The following is a 22,218-nucleotide window of genomic DNA, read 5'->3' on the forward strand; positions in this document are numbered from 1 at the left end:
TTAATATGGACCATTTATTCAGCATTTCTTCTTGGCAGATATAAAAAGCGATTTCAACAAGTGCTGGTGGCTTAAGAAAAAACAAAGATTTTTTTGTGTAAACATACGTGTGATTAACAAAAAAATAACAACAGCAAGCAGAAAAAAAATTAATAACAACATTCCCCTTTACTTTAAATCATTAGATTCAAATAAAACTTCCAAGATAACGGTCATATAAGGCTTAATGTGTTAAATTCATGCATACATATCTCTATGACTCAATTTTAATTTGTTTGCTCTAGTGAAGTGCAGATTAACTACTGTGCGATTAAGGTGCAAACAGTTGCGTTACATAAATCAAATTAACAGCATGGCATTTTTAAAATACTACATGGCACACAGAGTATTTATTGCCAACATATATGTCCTCAGAATAACTGCAACCCTGAAAAACAAGTTATTTGGCAGCTTAATGGTCCCAAAGTCAGTATGATGCCTATATAACTATAAACTGAAAAATTCCATCTCCTTGGCTTATTAAAACATTACATACATTGAGTAGTTAGATTACATATTAACTGGTTCTTAACTCAATATATTCTGATCAAAATGATGTCATAATGGTAATAAAATTTTTTAAGTAAAAAATTAAAAATAAAAGTCATGAAATGATTTATTTGGTAAGTTTCTAGCTACTAATCATATGTATTATTGCAGCATAGCAGATGGATACATTTAGTAATTTACCTTGTTCTGATAACTACCATGCAGTAGAATGTGTGGGGCATTGCATATACCAGCATTTCAAATTACAGATATATTTGCTTAAATCTGCTTCAAAAAGCAGCACAAGTGCTATAATGCATCATGATACCTGCATACAAATGATTTCAAATCTTGACATGGTTAAAGGCATTTAAAGCATCTATAATTTCTGTATCCATAAACAAATAAAATATAAAATATGTAACAATCGAGAAAAATAAATCTTTAAAAAAGTAGCATTCATATAAACTAATTTCCAGCTTAACAAGAACAATTCAATTGTAGAATATATGAAAAAAGTATTGAAAAGAAAAGAAAATTTGGCGAGGGCAAATAGTTTGTATAATAAGGAAAAATATAACACAGGTTTAATCTAGGTGGATTTTGCAACACTAAAACGTCCCCATACTGCCTCCTTGAGCACAGAGCTGTAGTTCCCTCTAGTGGTAGTCCATAGTCATTGTAACTAATCCCATTATCATCATTGTATTTTGATTTGTATGTTTCAGTCTCTGGTGCAAACCTGTCTACTTGGTGATTGAGGGAGGGTTGACAGGCAACAGACTTCTCATTTTAAAGTATGACACCAGTTGATTTGGCACCTCAGCTAGAACGCTCTGAGCCAGAGCTTCTTTTTGGGCCTAAAGAAAGATAAGAGGTAAAAAAAACAGATATGACAGAGTTAACTTAATTCATTAGAATTTACAGACGCTTTCTGCATTATGGATAATAATAACCAAGTGACAAAATTAAACACAAAAGATTTTTGTCCAATCAAATGCTCTCTATTATAAGAATACCATCTGCAGCTGACTAATTAGAAATCATGGTTCATAACTTAAAGGTTCTGTAAGCAATTTGTTCATGGAAAGGTATGCAAAAAAATTTCATACTTCCTGAAAAATATTACTGAAATTAGTGTCTTAAGATCTCTCACCTGTCGCAATGACACTTCTGCGACCGGTCAATAATTTTTGGCATTCTCATAGTATTGCAGATGCAGTGAATTATTGAGACTTATTTATAAGCTATGTTGTTCATAACAGTCTGATGAGGGCGCAATTTTGCTGTTGTATTTGACAACCATTTCTGCATGATGTCGGTCACAATAGAGCTCATTTGGTATCTTTGGAGTGCAGGGTTTTGGAAGGAGGGGGTGTGGTTAATTTAATGGCTCAGTCTGATGAAAGTAGAATGGCTGAAATCGCTTATTGGCCATTTAATAAAAAGAGAGAGTCCCTAAAAATGTCCCACCCAAACTTTGTTTCAAAAGAGTGCAACAGTCTGCTTCCAGAAGAAAAATTCCAATCCCCCCCCCCATAGACAAATTGATTTTCAATGATAACTTTTAAATCTATAGACAGATTCACAGTGAGCTCGGTTCATAAATAGTATATGCCTTTGTTGAAGATATTAGTCCACATTATTTCAACTTAAAATTGTGTTTAAAATGCAGAATTCATATTGAATAACTACATTACCCATGGACCAGCAGAGAAAGATAAAATTAGAGAACCTGTGTCCAAAGAGGTTCTCTAATTCTGAATCTGATTCAAAGAAGCCCACCAAACAAGTCCAGCAGCGACCGCCCACTTCCATGAGATTGACCCTCAAATACACCCTCAAACATACATTATATATATATATATATATATATATATATATATATATATATATATATATATATACACATACATACACACACATATATAGAATATATATATATATATAAAATAATATTTTGCAGTAAACTTAAAACATAGTTTATATACATAATCAATAACCTAAAATCAATAGTTTTATACATTTCCATTGTTTTATTTGATTACGTAATTTGCAGTGCTTCATGGGATTGCAGTTCGTACCCTCATGAAAGACGTTAAGTGCACATTTTTATAACTTTTGTCTTTTGTCAGATTTTTAAATAAGTTTTTTCTTCAAATCAAAGTTTTTAATGTTTGTAATGAGCAGTTTGGTTTGGTTCATAGCTTAAAACTCTTTTTATGAAGGATTTTGTGAAAAGCCTTTGAAAAATGGGAGGAAAACTTCCGGAACCCAGACGGCTGAAAAAGTGGGCGGGCGCTGTTGTGCTCTATACATAATCAACACAGGAAAGAAAACTGCTTGTCAAGTGATTACATGAGGTCTTTAAATAAAAATATTTATAAATTAAAGCGACAGCCGGTTGTAAGTTTAAGTTGCTCATACATTGGCAAACTGTTTGAAGGGCACAAACTGCACAATATCTCTGGTCGCTGACTCTCCAGTCAAGGATTTGAGAACTCCATTGTCTCCATCCAGAAACTCCATGGCTTTAAAGTCTGCCTCTCCCACACCCACGATGATTATGGACATGGGTAGTTTGGAGCAGTTCACAATGGCTTGCCTGGTCTGGTCAAGATCAGTGATCTCCCCATCAGTTATTATCAACAGCACAAAGTATTGCTATTGAAAAGAATGAAAGAGAAAGAGGTTAAAGGGAAAGTTCTCCAAGAAATGTAAATTCTTCTTTTGTGTCCTACAGAGAAAATTGTATGGCTTGGGTCATGAGGGTGAGTAAACAGTGTAGAGGGAACACAGAAAAAGTGTGCACATCCAAACCAAGTTGGGCACAAGTGCAGGACACAATGCAACCAAAAGAGAAAAACCAAAACTATCTGCATAGAGCATACATAGTACTAAAGGGTACAAAATACCATGGCACGGCACAGATCATATATGCTTTAGTACCCATAAAACCACTTTGTGTCAGTGACATTATGGTGGTGGCCATACAATGGTATTAAAAAGAAAACTGTTGCTGTAGTTACTTACAGCTGCATTTGGCTGCTGAGCAGCTCCTGCTGCAATTCGGGCCACATGGTTTATAATGGGTGAGAAATTGGTGGGACCATAGAGACGGACTTGAGGCAGAGCCGTGCGGTACGCATCTATGATGCCTTGCACTCCTACAAGGTATAAAACAGCATTATGTAACTCCTAGACAAAAGTTCAATTTCAATTGTCAAAAGCAGAGACTCTTACCTTGGCAATAAGGGCTACTGGGATTGAAGTTCAATGGAAACTCATGGGAAACCTATGCAAGTGTGCAATGGTATTTTTGTTAATTACATTTTTGTATTACAATTGATGATGAACAAATATAAGTATCAAGGACACCTATAACGTCTAACCTTGAAGTCTGGAGGCACTTGAGCACCAAATCCAAAGGCCGGGAAAAGTTTATCACTATGAGAGAAGATAAAAACAAAAGGCTACCATCTACTGATAAAAAAAGGTCAAGTTGTCTAAATGACACTACAGTTCATATGACAACTTAAAACTTCAGTCATAACTGCTAAAATACAAGCACTATTTTAATATTGCATTACTTTCCTTTTAACAACTATTCCAATTAATCATTGGATCAAAACATGTTAGTTATTAAAAAACAATGTATGGATTTGAACTAGTGAAAAGCAAAACTGGACTTAATTTTTGATGTTGCCAGTTGCCCTTTATGTTTCCATTTATAGAACTTATATGGGAAAAAAATCTCTATACGAGACAAAAAAAACCCTCTTACCTGTCATAGTCTTGCACTACCAAACCAACGGACCAGATTGCAGACAGATACTGATTCACGCCATTAGAACTGAGATAGTGCAGAGAATCAGGTGAGCGGGGGTCTCCATTAGAGCCAGTGAAGTCAATGCCCACCTACAACCAAACACCATTCACTTATTTTAGAGCTTTAACCACGTAAAAATATGGGCCAATTTACACCAGTTTTTAACATTTACGAGTGCATGTAAACAACTGCGAAACCCCCTCCCCCAAAAAAACTGCTATTGGAAGCAAATACTGGGCCGTAATTTATCTTACCGTGAAGTTAATTTGGCAACCTCCCATCACATAATCCAGAAACGAATACTGTGCCTCTAGCTGAAAGAGAATGAAGAAGCTGCAAAATTAGTTATCAGAAATAATAATGCATGTGTAAAATGATGTATATAATCATATTTTGAAATTTCTGAGGGGATGTGAGTGGCAAAACTTGCCAGCATGATGCTTTAGGTTCTGGATGGTTTCGATTGCATTACTAGATGGTTTAAAGGGTGTTCTGTGTGGTTTATTACTGGCCCAAGTAAAAAAAGACCACTTTCAGGTTTCTATGATATTCTGGTCTCTAGATTTGTCTATGAGACAAATCTATTTTGTCAATTTATAATCATTTATTATTTATGTCCATAGCACAAATAATGTTACATGCATACGTTTAATACTTTGGGTAAGGGCTTTTTTCAAAACTCAAAGCCCAAGTGTAAGAAATAATACAGATGCATTAAGGAATAGTTCACCCAAAAATTTTAATTCTCTCATTTACTCACCTTCAAGCCATCCCAGATGTAAATGACTTTTATTTTTTCTACAGAACACAAACAGAAATGTTTAAAAGAAAATTTCAGCTCTGTAGATCCATACAATGCAAGTGAATGGTAACCAAAATGTGATGCTCTGAAAAGCATATAAAAGGCAGCATTAATTAATTATATATATGTCTCCAGTGGTTAAATCTGTGTCTTCTGGTGCAATCTAGTTGGTGTTGGGTGAGAACAGACCAAAATGCAACTTCTTTTTCACGTCTCATTGGCGATCAGGATTTCAAGCTTGATTACACTTCCTAGCTCCATCTCGCACTCTGCACATGCTTCAAGTGCTAGAAAGTGTAAATCAAGCTTGAATCATGATCCTGCCTAGAGACAAAAAAATGTTTTGATCTGTTATCACCCAAAAGCAAAAGCCTTTTTGCTTTTTGGAGCTTTAAAGTTTTGGTCACCATTTAATTTCATTGTATGGACCGACAGAACAAAGATATTCTTCTAAACCTTTTTTAAAATCTTTTCTAAACCTAAATCTTTGTTTGTGTTCTGCAGAAGAAAATCAGTCATACACCTCTGAGATGGCATGATGGCTGATTAAATTATGAGAGAATTTTCCTTTTTGGGTGAACAATACCTTTAAAATAAATATAACAATATAAAATAACAATAATCATAAATCTCTGTAACGCAATTGAAGTTCAATTTGGAAAATGTTTTGTGGTTAAAGGATGTAGAAGACAATACTGCTTAAAAGCTATCAAAAAAGCAAACAGATGATGATATTTCAAACCTTGCAATCTTTAATCTTGATGACTCCTGAGTTTTTATAACTCTTTTTCTTCTTCTGCTTCTCTGGATGAATGCAGTCAAACTCAACCTACGAAATCCAAACATACCGTTTAGCTTTTCACTTCTACCATAATAATGATGACTCATACAAAAGATGCATTATGGAAATAAATAGAAAATAAATGTATTAAAACAGAGGGAAAAGTTCTGCTGTGCACAAAAGTGAAGGTGGAAGTCTCACCGGTGAACCATGAACTGCTTTTTGTAGATCTGACACTTTCGTTTCAAACACACCAATGAGATCATGAGATCCATCGCTATCATAATCAAAACAATGAACCTACAACAAGACAAAGAAAAGCAAGAAAGAAAACAGAGGTGGTTTTAGGGAAGAATAACAGACATGCATCCTGCTCACCACATTGTCTTTAGCATCCATTAGTTTAGCGGTGGTGCAGGTCAACTCATGTCTGAGCTCGTATCTTTATCCTTATCGTTACAAGTTACCTAGCAATGAGACAAAGTCTTATTCTAAAAGCTAAGATAACTACGACTACTGAAAGTACAGGTTGATGGTGTCTCTTATAAGACTGTATATTCATCCAAGATTTGTATATGTGGGTATTACATGGAAAAAGACGTTCTGATCCAATTCAAAAGGTCGTATTTTTGTGATAAGACAACTTTCACATTATTCCCTATTTATTTGTTAGCACTGCAGCCAAAAGTAACTACTTGACTTTTCTCTTTTATCCTGAACTGTACAGAATCTCTTTATCTTTTCGGAAAATAAAGCGTTTTGTTCCCGTCTCAGTATGGTGACATCAGCTGGGTTTCAATCCACATATTTGTATGCATATTGTGGGATATCGCATAAAAAAAATGCAGGATGGAAATACCAAAATGCAAATTCAGTTTCCAAAAACCCCATAAAAAAACATATTATACTCACTTGAGTTGAATACATTTTTTTTTTTCAGTATGACGGCATGCACAAACTAATTTACTGAATATTTTCCCATAGAATTTAAGTGGGAATATACAGATGAGCACCAAAAAAAGTCATGTGAATACATAATTCGCTCAGAGAATATCACGGCATAGCATCTCAAATGTTGTTCTGATCATTCTGAAATGCCAGAGCCAAAGCACTCATCAAAACGGTTGTCTAACAATATCACCCAAAACTATATGACACGCTTTCCCTCAAGTTATCTGCCACCGATCGCAAGCAAATATAGTTCGTCAGGGCGTTTTGTCTGTGTGCTCTAAAACGCAAGTACTTTATCACATTTAATATAAGAGCCAAAGTGGCATAAACGTTTTTTATAAACTTTTTTTTTTGTTCTCTTAAAACAATTAGGATGGAAACACAAATTGTTAAAGAGATAAATAAATTATCATTTGCAACTGGAAAAAGTAGCTACTTACATTTGCTAAACTGTACAAAGGACACTATGACAAATAATACACATGCATCATTATCCAAGTGATCCTAAATGATTGCAGTTTCTATTACCTTAATTGGTTTGTTCAAGTCACCACTGCAAAATGTATGCAAGGAGACAGTGAACTTTTTCCAAGATGGATTCAGATTATTCTTGATGACCTAACAACACAACAGTCAGAGATCAAATGTTACCATCTACAAAAGAGTAATTTGTGCACTCAATATTCAATGTCAATGACTGAACGTACTTCTGTCCTGTGAACAAGCTGCCACTTGCCGTCATCTCCTTGCTTGAAAAACTCCAAAAATGGATCAGACTTCCCAAACATGTCCTGATATAGAGAATGAATGATTTGAGAATTGATTGGGAAGTGAACAATAATAGGGTCTCTACCACATACAAAATTAAGTTAGTACTGTATCATATGCACCCTTAAACTGTCATTTTTGCAGCAAGAATTTACCCTTTAATGCATACCACAGGTCTATAGTGACTCACGACCTCATTCCACCCCATGTAAGAGAATATTTCTCTTCTGAATAATGTAACAAAATTGCAATATATGTATTATAACTGCTTAACCGGTGTATAGGTCATTAAGACCAGTGATATGTAATAGTGTCGTATTTTTTGTACTTCCATAAATCATATTTTATGAATTTGTCATAGCTATTTAGGTTTACCATCACAGGATATATATGTATTTGTTTATTACAAGACAAATGAGTACTATAATCATACAAATGACAAATTTATCACATTGATGTTTTTGTGTGACAATGGTTAATTATCAGTATTCCATATGCGTGTAAACATACATATTATACATGCTATTTCTTACTCAATGAGTTGATGCGTGTAACACATGAACAGTATGATTTGGCTGCTGTCTTTTGGGTGTACTACGGAAATGATGAAGTTGTGCATCAATTTAGACTCAATAAGTGCAACTGTGTAATTCTATGAGTTGCTCAGTATATGTTTGACAGCCAGTCTCATGAAATCTCTGTGTGGAAGTAATGAATACAGTTCTATATTTGTTAAATCATCTCTTTTATATATAAAAAAATAAAACAATCAAAATATTCCAGAATATATTCTATTGTATTATTTTTCTATTTGTCCTGAAAATGTTTTGAAAATTTGAAAACACCTCGGCATTTTGTAGATCCAATTGTGATAGGCGTGCCGGGTTGCTAAAGACCAAAATATGTTAAAATGTTTGCTGAAACACCCTTGCATTTAAGGGTTAATGGAGTATAAATACATTGGTTATTATATTGGTAATATAACTGGACCAATGCAAGAAAACCGAGCCTGATTATGTCTACCTTCTTATCCAGGCCTTTGGCTTCCACTTCCAGCACAATAGCCCTGTTGTCATTCACCTCTTCAGCTGAGATCTGTCAAAAACACAACATTGCTAAATGTATGAAGCCTTATTTTTGGCAGTGCGTTTGTAAACGGCCAGTTCCTGTGATGATGCAGAAATAAACGCTTTTCACTATAACCACATCTCTCAGAGGAAGGAGCAGCAACATTGTAATAGGTAAATGTGGTTTACAGCAATTATTTTACAACACATTCGATTGATTTGAACATGCAAATAATATTTTGTTCAAAGAGAGGGCTCTGTGTGGTTTAAAAAAAGTTCTGTATACAAATGAAGCTGGCTTTTCTCCTACAGATAAGGATACCACAAAAAAAAATGCAAATTAACTGAATTACCTTGCTATGCTTAAGGACTGTGATGTCTGTAAAACAGTCATTAGAAAGTTGGTAAAACCATCATTGTGTTCCTTTGACATTTGTTTTACTAATAATTCCAAAGTGTTTTAACACGTACTGTTATTGTGCCTTTTCCAGCTGGTTTTGCTGTCTTGAGCTGCAGGGGTCTGGTAATATTCTTGCTCGACACAATCTGTCGCAAAAATTGGTGCACAAACATCAAAAAACTTGCGTTGCATGCATGAATTCAGTTTAGCATATTGTTAACATTGAAAGATGGTTATGAATATTTGAATAGTGGGCTAAAGCAATGCACTGCTAAGCAGAAGGTTGTTGGTTCAATCCCCACAGCCACCACCATTGTGTCCTTGAGCAAGGCACTTAACTCCAGGTTGCTCCGGGGGGGATTGTCCCTGTAGTAAGGGCACTGTAAGTCCCTTTGGATAAAAGCGTCTATCAAATGCATAAATGTTAATTAATATTTCATCCATAATTAACCAGCTAACAATTTTTGGTTCCCAGACCAATCTGGGACCTAAAAACATAACCTAAAGAGAACATTCCTAGAACGTTAACAATTGGTTCTCAAAAAATAACCAAACGAGAACCAAATGCTTACGTTAGAGGAACATTCCGTGTTTACTGGGAATGGCTTAATGACATACAGTTCCACTAACTAGCATGTGTATCAATACACATACCTGGCCAAGTGTGCATTCAAAGCCTCCCAGGAAGTCATCATCACTGAGGTCAACAGACTTGTTGTCAATGTCATAGATGCCAAACTTCAGTTTCTGCACCTTCTCAAAGTAGTAGTCAATGTGAAGTTTTGTAGAGAAATTGGGGTCCTGGCAATTCTTCACTTTTTCTGTGCGTTCTACCTGTGGTGATTGAATACAATTCACAAATGGGATGACCACTAAACAAGAATATACATTAAATGATGATTAGTTCCATTATAATGATTAAATTTTTTTTTGATATTTTACACAAGCCGATACATATTATATATGGATGTATTTAACAAAATGTACAAACGAATTAAAAAACGAATATATATATATATATAAAAAATGTAATTCAGTGTTGTGTATTGCTAAATCATTCTTTACATTCTAAAACAATCTACCAATTCATATCCTGGGGATGTGTACTTCAATGGCATACCTCTGTCCATTTGTCCTCCCCAACACTCTGCAGCAGAACACAGAGGGGATCAGATTTGGATCCAACATCTTTATCCAGGAGATTATTGCAGGAGACGGAGAGCTCGATTTTAGACACACACTGAATGGCCATCTGAAAACAACAACAGATACAAACTTATATAAAGTTTTGTCCTCGAGCTAACCTACTTCAATGCATACTTACTAACGCGTTTTAGGAATAAGAACTGGTGAAAAGCAACGCAAATAAAAATTTAAACAGAAAATGAAAACACTTTCAGGCAAATGTAGAGTCTGAAGGAATACATGTCAGCATTTCCTACAGTCACGCCCTAGAAACATTATAAAGCGTGATATAAAACACAAATCCCGCACTGCAAATCACGTTAATATAAATATATAATGCGCTGTCAAACCAGACCATGAAAACTCAAAATAAGTCTACCATACCCTCAACAATTTTAAAGTTAAATATTCTCTTTTTCGAAGCTGCCTAAAACCACGACACCGCCCAGACACTTTAACGTAATATACAATGAGTAGGGCGGTACCAGTCAGTTCCTATCGTTACGTGAAACGCTATTGGTCAGCACACCAGATGAGCAACGTTATCTACACTACCATTGGCCAGATAAGCCTGTCAATCACCACAGCAGCCCTGAGAATTATAACAGTCGACTGAGTCGTACCACGTGCACATATAAAATCGCAAAAATTACATTCGTCATACATTAAAATGCAAATAAAACACTCGTGTTTCAAAAACAGTCGTGTGGTGTAATCAGATACTGCGCACGAACTCGTGTGATCAAAAGCAAGGCACGTTTTGGAAAGAGAGAGCGAGAGAGAGAATGAGAGCGAGAGGGGGCGGGGGAAGTCAATGTTACGTGTACAAATAATACATATCTTACAAATCGGGTTTAAATGTATTTAATTGTGCGTTTAACGGATGGAAAAAGTCACATTCCAATATACAAATCTAACATGAACGAATACCAACAACTTAATCATAAATAAATATTTTTAGTGTGATAACAGCAAGGTGAAAAACTGACTGGAACGGTTAAAAAATACTATGTGTAGGCTATTCATATAGACGCTCAAAAAATACAGCAATCAACCAGAAGCTTCATATTTGTGTGACGTTTTCTAGCAGCAACTAGGTCATAGGCACAATGTAAAAGAAACTTCATTTTGATATCGCAGTGCAATCAATATATATAGGTATATGTCTTTAAAAGTCATGTAAAACAAAATAATGCATTGCCAAAACAACAACAACCCCACAATTAGAACCAAATTCAATAAACACACCAAAGTATTGTTACAACTGTGTTGTTATTGTGTGCATAATTTATATAACCATGTTTCAACAGCATAACTCTTAAAACGGCATGGCAAATACAGCTAGTTATCTTACAAATAAATCTAATGCTTATTTCAGCTCAAAAAATATTTCAACATCTAAAATGTACAAGCTAGCTGGAGTCACTGAGACTATGCTTGGCACAGTATAGATGTTTACATAACTCTGTATTCATCAGATCAATAGCAGCTCCTTTCCCACAAATAAATACACTTCCCACAAACACTATGCATTATTTCTTCATTAATAAATCCAGTTTAAAATTCAATGCTTCACATGATCTGTCCAGCAGCAAAGTTAAGGCAGCTCCCAAGTAGTTTTAAATGCATATAGCAGTAGGCCTAATTATGTCCATAGTCAGAACTTACCTGAACATTAACATGTTATCAGGAATTATGGCTCAGCGTCAAAAAGCACAAAGTGAAATGTTGTCCACAAAGCTTGAGAAGCACTTAAGAACAAGAAAAGGGCAGAAATGCACTACATCCATCAACAATTTTCTGTTTTAAAGCATTCCACAACAACCAAAGTACAAAAGCTCATCTCAAAAAGAAATCCCCATGAACTTGTGTGCTTCATGTGCAAGCAGAAAAAAAAACAAAAAAACGAGAGAGATGTTTGAGAGTAATCCCACTTGACCTGCTTAGATAGAAACATTGAAAATGTGCAGAAACCTTTGAAAACCCAAAAGCATAAAAACACAGCTTGCTAACGTGAAATGACAAGAAAATCACTTCATTAATATTCAAATAGATTTTTTAAAGCATCATTCCCCAATGTAATCAGTGAATTTCACACTTTTCCTTAGTGCAGTTTTCATTACAACTGTTCATCCTATAAAGCTATACCAGAACGAAGTTTATAAACAGCCAAATTCAAAAGTTTGCATCTTGCGTATTGAAACATAAAGAGTTCTCAGAAAGCCATCTGTGGCACAAGTGCACGAGTCTTGTACTTAAACTCTTGTAACAGCTGGGTTTGAGTAATCATACACATGTGAACATGGTAGATTTATGTGGTGCAGTTCAATATAAGCAATCTATATAAAGATAATTTTGTTTCCACACACAACTGAAATGTTTTCCACTTCAAAGACAATCATTTAACAGCATAGTTTTTTTCTTGGGATGTTTTTCTGTGTTTTAACTCACCCACATATACAGAAAATTCTAAAAGCCTAATGGGAAAAAAAGTCACAGTCCACATCATTATCCTAATGCAACAGACAAATTATTTGAGCAAAATGTTTCAAATTAACCTTTTTGCTCAAGAATAAGCTTATAATTAGCAAATAAATGACCTCAAGAGAGAAAAATAATTTCAAATCTGTAGTTAAATATGGGAAACAAGAAAGTCACAGCAAAACACTTTATTTTTCGAAGTGTGAACTGAAAAAAAGAAAAAGAAAGGTAAGGAAAGAATACAATACCTTTAAGTGTCATTTCAGGAATGTCATTTTATTGACAAAATAGATCAGCTGGAAAGTATTTACAGATGTAAAAGCGCTGTAACGTCAAAACAAACTAATAACTGATCATCAAAAAAAGAAAAAGATAGCCATTATTAAGCACCACTGCAAACATTGTGAAGAGCCAAGAAAGTAAAATAGTCATGTACAAAACATTACAATGCTGCATTTTCTTCACAAACCGCATAGCATTTACAGTGAAGTACTGATATGACTTAGTATTGGAACTTCTCAGGAAGTTAAAGCAATCCACAAGCAATGACAGCAACAGATATTGAGAAAGACACAGACATTTGCATTTTATTGACAAAAAACTTGGAGCAGGTAGCAAATATATGAACTGAAGTGTAGACATAAGCCCACAACATACGGCAGCACTTGGTTTATGTCGAAAGGAAATTCATGTGGCAACACAGACCATATATGTAAAATGTTCAAACTTGAGCAGAGATACAAAACAATGAATAATTCTGAAAGTGATAAGAATACTTGCAAATAACCTGCTTCAGCATAGCTATTAGCATCTACTTAAGCCACTATTAAGATGCCCCCTTTTCAGAACTTCCAACATGAACGAACACATAAGCCTGTAGTCTTTATCACGAAGCTCTTTAGAAGAATTTAGTAGTAGTATTGTCTTTCCTCAATTGTGTCATACCTCATGTAACTTCTGCAATCTTGGATACACCGTTCAATTTAAATGTTGTGTGCCAAGAGGGGGAAAAAAAAAAAGATCTAATACTTGTCAGTTTCTTCTGTGGAAAAAACAACCCGATTAGGTACTATTTCAAAAGACACATTTGCAGTGACAAATAACTTTTTATCCCAAAATGACCTTAACTTTCCTCGCCCCAATGGGCCTATCATTCAAGTCCATCACAGCAGCCATAGCTTCATCGTGGGAGTCAAATGCAACCATTGCTTCCCCAGTGGGCAAACCTTTATCATTGAATTGCAAACACACAGAACCCTGCAACACTTGATATCCATAGAAGAAATCAATTATCTCATCAACTGTAACAGTAAAGGGCATGTTTTGAATTTTAACAATGATGGGCCGTGGATTACCTGGACCACCACTGGATGGTCCTCTAATATTTTCATTAGCAGGTCTCTGACCTTGGCTCCCTCCACGATTTTGGCCAGATTCTATCCGGGAAGATCCATTATCAAAAGGTGTTATGCCTCTTAAGGCCTCTGGTGCCCCAACAAAACCAGAAGGTGCACTGTTGCCACCAGGTCTGAAACCAGGGTGCTCTAGAACGGGACCTGGTAATGGCCCGCCAACCATCGGTGGGGGAACAGTACGTGTGATATCCGCTAAGGCTGCACCAAGTGGCGGCAAAGGTGGTGGACCTGCTAGTCCATTACCTGGGGCAGAAAAAGGGTTGACAAATGGAGGGGCATTGCCAAGGGTTACAGCATTTCTGAGAAAACTAAACTCGTCTCCTGTCAATCCTGGAAAAGCATGTGGTGCTTGTGGAACTTGGGGCTGGACCTGTGCATATGCATGGGCATGGGAATTTCCTTGGAATTTCTGTCCACGCCTTGCCTGTGGAGGAGGATTTCTCTCAACCTCCTTCATCTGTTCAAATGTTACCAAATGCACAAAGGCATCCCTGCCATTTAATTTCTGCCTATGTAGTCGCTCTGCTTTAAGTGCATCCTCCTCAGACATAAACTGCACAATAGCCTGACCAAGACCATTACCATTTCCGTCAACTAGCACCTTAACACTTTCCTCAAACAGCTGAATCCCATCAAGAAACAAACGGACATCTTTTTTAGACACATTATACGGAATATTGGTTATGTGAGCACAGTTCTTTGTACTTTTCCCTCCTTCTCCAAAGTTATTCTTTTGCTCACCCTGGGTACCTTGCATTCGTTTGCGAATTGAATCTATCTTGTCGTACATATTTTTCTTTGTGATGGGGTGCACCTGTATGAATCGATTACCCATGTACTGCATGTGGCATCCAAGGGCAGTTTTGTAGTCGGTTTCAGTTCTGAACTCGACAAATCCCTCACCAGTGGCCCTACCATTGGTTCCATACGCAATATAAATGCTGTCTTCAACAATGTCAAGATTTTTGAAAAACTCAAATATTTGCTTGTTCTCTGCTTCATATGGAAGTCCTTTCAAATACACACAGAATTCATGTTTGTGGGGGGATCGGGACCTATCTCTCTCACGACCAGAGGGAGGCGGTGAGTTTATGCTTCCGCGATGATGTCGATTCTGTTCTGCATGACCTGTGCTTACGCTTTCTCGCCACTGTCTCTCAGTAGCTGGAGAAATTTCAACAAATCTATGGCCCATCATTCCTGCATTTCTTTTCAGGGCTTCAAAAGATTCTTGAGGTGAGAAGAACTTTACAAATGCCCTACCATTATTTCTACCCAGATTGTCTTTGAGTAACCGAACTGACTCAACGCCTAGTCCTTGAAAAAAATCTCTCACTTCACCGTCACTGACTGAAAAAGGAAGGCCATGCACATGAATGTATAACTCATCTGGGTTTGTCATTGCTGATTTCAAGTGATGTTGGAGGTTGAGGGGGTTCAGAGGGTTCATGGGATTCAGGAACATTGGATTTTGAGTTCCGAGAGACAGCGGACCGGAGGCAGCTAAACCACCAGCCACAGGGCCAAGTGGTGGAGGGACACCTGGGTTAAATGGTGGAAGTGCGGACATGTGTGTCATGTGTGCAATGGGAGGGACCTGAGGCACTGATGTTAGAGGATTAACAGCTGGTACTGGAGGCATTGTGGACACAGGAGGTGGTACTGGTATGGGGGGCATTGGTGGAAGAGATGGCATGGTGGGCAAGGGAGGCATAGGGGGAGGTACAGAGTTCAAAGACGACATAGCAGTGGTCATGGTAGATCCTAAGCTAAGACTTGGGCTGCTGAAATTGGTAAAGTTTGGGGGCATGTTGCCCATGGTAGTGGTTACAAATGTAGGGACAGTCTTGTTGCTCACAGGCTCATGTGCGGCCGCTGTGGTGACAGTGGTTAAAGTTGTATTACTGAAACCTTGTGCAGTGGTCTGCAAATTACCCCTTCCACTTCCACCAGTGCTGACCGGTGGACCTGGCCTACCGCCATTTCCTGTGCTGGCCTCTGCACTTCCAGTTTCAAAACGCCTTCGGCTCAGTTCAATCATGTTTTGCATTTCGGTTTTGCTACTTAGTAATAGAGACACTTTAGAATTCTTGATTGACCCCCCTGCGCGCATCATTCCAAGCCTTGCATCTTCATCTGTGGCGAACACGATAAAAGCCTCACCGTGCTCACCCCCTACAATATGCACACCACCATCCGGGATGGTCAATCCAGAGAAGAAATGGCGTATGTCCATGGTCCCAGCCACAATGGGGAGACCCTGCAAACGGATGACCACAGCCATGCTGAGGTGTAACAAACACCTGTAGATGACAAAAGGCAACGACTGTGAGGCTAGGGTATAAGGCAAAAATATAAGTTAACAGAACACACAAAACCAACAAACAAACCACAAGACAATGAACACCAAGACCAAAACTAGTTTTACCAAAGATTTTTTAAAGAAATTACATTATGATCACAGCAGATCAAATAGCATACTTGACTTTTAAAACAACAAAGCCACCATCAAACAGCAAGATTCAGCTTAGTTAATTACAATGTATAGGAGCTTTGTGAATTCATTAATTTAGTCAAACTAAATTAGGCTACTTCGTTCATGCATTCTGCAACTTTTTAATGTGCTCACCCAATCTTGAAAAATGGCAATATAGTCATAGAATTTATTTTTCCCAGTAATACAGTTTGAGGTCTCTAGTAGGTGATTGAATGATGAATTTAAAGTGTATTCATTTACACTACTGTAGCAAACATCACATCTTGCGAACAATATTTTATGCTATCCTGTATAAATGTAACCAGCAACCACCTAATGTTTTGTCCTGCAAAACATAGCCTACATTGAATAGTTTCAAAAATATATATTTTTTTTAATAAACAGTCAACCATTTGCAAAGAATGCATACTGCTGCAGTATAATATTTCACAAAATATGCATCATCATGGCCTATGTGTTTCTAGACTCCAAATCGATTTGTTTTGTAGCTATAGTCCTTTTGCATTTTTTTGCAAAATGTTAGCTAATGTGAACTAAAGATCCCTCAAATGCTTACCTGTATCAAAAGTGCTGGTTCGTTACAAGTTTCACAGGATACCCAAGCCACTCCTGACAGCAATCATTTAAAATCAATTCTCGACTGTAATAAAAGAATAAAATGGAGGCAAAAATATGTAAACAGCATTAAAATAAGCATACCCAGTGAGTATCTCCAAGAAAACCAATCAGTGCCAGCCACTTCCAGCCCATTTAGTATAACATAGCAAAACAATGAATCATCACTTGTGCACATCAAAATTGGCCAGCTGCTTTGCAAAAGCCATACTGTTTAAAATTGGACTTGAAACGCATGCATTTCATTTTATAGTATTTCATAAAGGACCCCATCAAACAAAAACGTTCATACTTAACAGCACCATCTCAAAATAAAGGGATATTTTTTTCAAATAGGGATTACATTTGAGACAAAAAGCATGTTAATCTACAGACTGTGTCCTTCCATAAGGTGAAGAATTGTCAGTAAGTATTGAGCAATATGTAGCAATACACTAGTTAAAAGAACATCTCTATAGTTGAAATATCTAGCTAGGTTCAGCCTAACTCATTTATTTCTGACCTGCAAAGAGGTTAAAGGTGAACATAACAATTAGACCTAGCAAAAAACAGACAGAAAATTCAGATCTTCAAAATAAAAAACAAAACACAAACACCACCACAAACTATGCAGTACATACAACCCCTGAAAACTCAAATAAATTAAACCTTTCTTCAGTCTTGGTATAATACTATCAAGCATGCAAAATTTGAATCCAACTCAGCACCACGATAACTGGGGGAATGAAACCCCAACACCAGGTCCAATTCATTAAAATCTAATCAGGGCCTGAAATTCAGCATGGGATTGTGGGTATAGCACACAATTTTAATCTTTCCCGCAAGTGTTCACAAGCGTGGGAAATTCCCGCACACTTTTATTCACTGCAATTATTAAACAAATAGATACAGATGAACCAATCAAAAAAACTTGTATTTGTATTGTATCAAACTGTAACTCCAGATGATGCGCAAGTAAATCTGCTCCGTCTCTCCCTCTCTCTCATATGCAGCTGTCAGCAGCACGTTGAATGTTTGTTGAGTGTAGTGTGAGTGTGCAGAGTGAGGGAGCTTTGCCACTTAGCTCCTGAACTTAAGATGTTACAGATGTGTAAACTTTTCTAAACCTGCTAATTTGACATGCAAATGGTGCTATACTGTGTCTCCGTTAGCGAGCGACGTGATAAAACTATCACTCCTGTTAATAATTAACAAAACATTGCAAGCATGACGTTGGAGTGATCTATAGTTCTGATGCCTTTCATAACTTGGCGTGCCATCATTAGTCATAATGCAGCACATTTGACAAGAAATGCAGAAATAACAAAAATACTTTGTTTACCAGCTGCAACACCCGTTACATCTCTCCATCCAGGGTCGGCAATAAATGGGGGCTCTGGGATAAAATGTCCACTAAATTCAAAATATGGGGGGGGAGCCCCCCCATAATATCTGATAAAGAAGTAGTTCAAAATTCATACATTGTGATCTTCATTGGAATTTTGCTTAACAATTAGTTTCGTATCGTCCACTGTGCACAAACGGGCACTCGTTCTCATGCTCCGCAGCAGTTTGGTACCGTGCTCATGCGCTAAATTACATGACCTTTCAGATCTTTTGTTCAAAATACACTGTTCTAGTAAGTAACACTGTCCCTCCCTGTGCTATAGCCAACTTACCTGCCCTTCGGTTCATCTTAATTATGCATATCTCTGTTTGAAAAGCCTCCTCACCTGCTAGAAGCCAAAAGCGCGGGAGGAATGGATGTTTTTATTTATTAAATGAATCAGGTATGAGAAAACACAAAATATAATGTAACCATATTCTACAATGTAGTTAATAATAATAATATTTAGATAAATAATATCTGGATAAATAGCCTTGATGTGAAATAAAACATTAATGATACAATAATAATTTTACATTAACCAATTCTAGTGATTGAATAAAATCTTTGACTAATGTTCACAGTTAAATGTTTTATTCAATTGGCATGGAGTTGCTTTTTTCAAAAAGTTTTTTTAAGCTCCTCGTTCAAAATCTGGAGAAAATCCCTCCATGTCAGTGCATTAGTTTTGTAGGCAGTTCATTTAATAGCCAAAATGTTTGGAAATATGTGAATGAGAAAAAAAAAAAGTCTTGTTTCAGAAACAATGCACAATATACAATGTACAGGGCATGCAATTTTTAAAATGTAATTGTTTAAATTCTCACATAAAATGATAACAGGGACATTATACAAGGTTAGAATATTAAAAAAAAAAAAAATGCCAATGAAAAGGCAAAAATACCCCTGGAAATCAAATATTGCCCCTTAATGAAAAGGTTGATTTCTAGCCTTGGTTCCAGGAATTGAAAGTGTGTAAATTCCCCCAAATGAACCTTGTAAGGGGGGAAATTCCCCCTTATTTTCAGAAATGAATTTCAGGCCCTGGTCTATAGACCTGTCCTACTGCCATATTCTGAGCCATCTGGTGCAATCCCAGTTTCAAAAGCATATGGCTCAGCTCAATCATGTTATGCATTCAGAGACACCTTGGAACCTTTGACCTCTTGGCCCTTCATTCAAAGCATTGCATCTATATGTGTGGTTGACACAATGGAATCATCACTTCGTTCACCCCTACAACAATATGCACACCTTTCCATAAAGGCAATTGTGTTTGTTTATGGATCCAACCAAATGATCTCTTACTCTCCTCCACAAACCCCAACAACTAGGCTAATTCAATAATACTTAGCTTTTCATACCACCAATAATACATAAAAAAAAAAACAACCACGGTTTTCAAAAAGCTTTGAACATTCAGAAGACCTTAATTACTGCTTAATTTAAACAAGTTACATTGAGTTAAGAGGCATAACAAGAGAAATAAGGAAACAAAGCAACAGAACCAGAAGTGAATTACAATGAGAACACCTGAATGTCTAAAACAGGCCAAGTGACCATAAAAAAATGCTTTTTAAACACCTGCAACTAAAATGTTCACAATTCTGCTACATTGACACAAAGATACAAAACGACAAATTAAATGTTGCACCGTACTTGTTATGCCACAGCATCGAATAATCAAGGAGCTTCATCCAAGGCACATTGCAGTTTATGGGTAAAATAAAGTTTATTTGCGTTTGCAGTGAAAAACAACTGAAATACTCGAGCCCATCATAACATAGAAACAGGTAGGTATGATCATCAGCTCAAGATACGTTTTGAAACACAGCACTGTTTGCTTTCCTAAATAAAATGCTTTAGTTAAATAGAGATTATAAAAAATAATAAAAAAAACAAACAAACATGGCGTCATCAGCCATTCAAACTGCAAACCAACGAGCGATCAAAATGGCGCGTGTAAGCGCCGTCTGTATTTACCGTCCACAGCATCCCTCAAAAACAAAGGTTGCTGCTATTCACTCAATTTCACATAGCAGCATAACACTTCTTAAACATAAGAAAATAAACTGATTGTACATTTCAACTATCAAAATACCATTACCAACATAACTGAGTCATTTGCTTGTCCAACACACTGGCCCTGTCTCCACTAAACTTCCAAATGCCGACAATGTTGTGTATGGCTGCAAAAAAAATACATAGTGTGTATTGATGTACTCTGCATGTTCTTACCGAAATTATTTGTCTAAACAGATCTTTACATATATATATACATATATATATATAAGACGAGGCCCTTCAGTTGTCTTGTCCCACCTCTTTCTCTTGAACGTCTGCTCTGCTGCACATGCTCAATCAGTTCAATGGGGGGAGACTGGAAAGAGAGCGACGGATGTAAAGCCAATGACGAACCGCACTGCAGTGACGCCCGTTGTCCGGTAGCAGGTTGCGTCTAGAAGCGAACACTCGATCTGGGAAAGTCACGCGAGAGTAAAATTAGTTTCTAATAAGGTAAGGTTTACATGTGAATCTCACGAGACCTTTGTCAGATCGACGGTTCCCTTCTAGACACGACAGTCTAATAGGTATATAGAGGACCAAATGGGACAATATTAAAAATAAATAAACAAACATATTTGCAAAGAAATGTAAAATATATATTTATATATATATATATATATATATATATATATATATATATATATATATATATATATATATATATATATTTAGAAATAAATAAAATGACATTGTTTTGTATATAAATTAGTATTTATACATGTATGTCCTTATTTATGCTATATTGTGTTTATTTATTTCCACATTTATTTATTTATAAATTATGTATTTCCACATTTATTTATATATACATGTTTTTATTTCCATATTTATATATTTCTACATTTATTTATTTCCACTTTTCTGTATTTCTACTTTTCATTGTCCACATGGTAATGAGGGGGCGTGCTTTCTTCTTGCTCAGAGTTCTCCAGAGTGAAGCTTGAAGGCCACAGTGACATCTTGTGGTTAAGTCAAATAGGTCAAATAGGGAATGAATGATCTCTATTCAATTAATGACTTAGAGGTGGGTGATGACACAAAAATCTTATATCACTGTTTGTCATTTCAAATCATGGTAACTGTATGTACCTAGAGTGACCATACTGGTACGTACTATTTTGGAAACTCCAGCCACCTGGGATTCGGCTGAAAATCTTGACAGGCAATCTGAACAAACTGCAACTTCAACAGATCTGATTAGACACTCTGACATGGACAAAAGGCAGCACATTAAATGTTAATCAAGTATTAATCATATTTAATATAAAAAGGTGGATGTTGGTGATAAAAGCTTGCATTTATTCAGGGTCAGTACATAGGTAGGGCAGCAGCACAGCGATAGGGCAAAGAAAGAGAGATGCACAGCTATTCATTTGGAATTATTTGCCAGATCAACAAGTCATGAACCTATTTCTAACCAATCTACTCTCCTTCAGTTTAGATTTGAGATAGCTTCAATGTGGTTG

At 36.4% G+C, this 22,218-nt stretch overlaps 2 protein-coding genes across 3 annotated transcripts; both read right to left on the reverse strand.

Moving 5' to 3' along the window:
- Positions 1 to 21,049, reverse strand: LOC127625909 (copine-3-like). 2 transcript variants are annotated; one of them, XM_052101355.1, is made up of 16 exons: positions 20,924 to 21,049; positions 10,247 to 10,378; positions 9,781 to 9,960; positions 9,198 to 9,272; positions 8,683 to 8,754; positions 7,599 to 7,682; positions 7,420 to 7,509; positions 6,142 to 6,240; positions 5,902 to 5,988; positions 4,612 to 4,671; positions 4,313 to 4,446; positions 3,921 to 3,975; positions 3,772 to 3,823; positions 3,562 to 3,695; positions 2,956 to 3,192; positions 1 to 1,388 (listed from the first exon to the last, which is right to left on the reverse strand). In XM_052101355.1, exons 2-16 carry the CDS (start codon positions 10,376 to 10,378, stop codon positions 1,275 to 1,277), a joined length of 1,605 nt encoding a protein of 534 aa, XP_051957315.1. In that variant the 5' UTR covers positions 20,924 to 21,049; the 3' UTR covers positions 1 to 1,274. The 2 variants fall into 2 exon arrangements, with proteins under 2 accessions (XP_051957315.1, XP_051957316.1); XM_052101356.1 differs by lacking the exon at positions 20,924 to 21,049 and adding an exon at positions 10,696 to 10,769.
- On the reverse strand, positions 13,055 to 21,036 carry LOC127625908 (RNA-binding protein 12-like). Its single transcript, XM_052101354.1, has 3 exons — positions 20,924 to 21,036; positions 17,261 to 17,344; positions 13,055 to 16,510 (listed from the first exon to the last, which is right to left on the reverse strand). Exon 3 carries the CDS (start codon positions 16,489 to 16,491, stop codon positions 13,900 to 13,902), a length of 2,592 nt encoding a protein of 863 aa, XP_051957314.1. The 5' UTR covers positions 16,492 to 16,510; positions 17,261 to 17,344; positions 20,924 to 21,036; the 3' UTR covers positions 13,055 to 13,899.
- Positions 21,050 to 22,218: the final 1,169 nt, after the last annotated feature.

This window comes from Xyrauchen texanus, chromosome 32, assembly GCF_025860055.1.
Source record: "Xyrauchen texanus isolate HMW12.3.18 chromosome 32, RBS_HiC_50CHRs, whole genome shotgun sequence".
NCBI lineage: Eukaryota > Metazoa > Chordata > Actinopteri > Cypriniformes > Catostomidae > Xyrauchen > Xyrauchen texanus.

Excerpts from the sequence above, each read along its gene's own strand:
- LOC127625909 (XM_052101355.1), bottom strand. The coding sequence starts at position 10,378 with ATGGCCATTCAGTGTGTGTCTAAAATCGAGCTCTCCGTCTCCTGCAAT. Across the intron at positions 8,755-9,197 it reads CTGGAAAAGGCACAATAACA|ATCTCAGCTGAAGAGGTGAA; the intron begins GTACGTGTTAAA and ends TGTTTTTGACAG. Across the intron at positions 6,241-7,419 it reads ACTTGAACAAACCAATTAAG|GTTCATTGTTTTGATTATGA; the intron begins GTAATAGAAACT and ends GTCTTGTTGTAG.
- LOC127625908 (XM_052101354.1), bottom strand. The coding sequence starts at position 16,491 with ATGGCTGTGGTCATCCGTTTGCAGGGTCTCCCCATTGTGGCTGGGACC.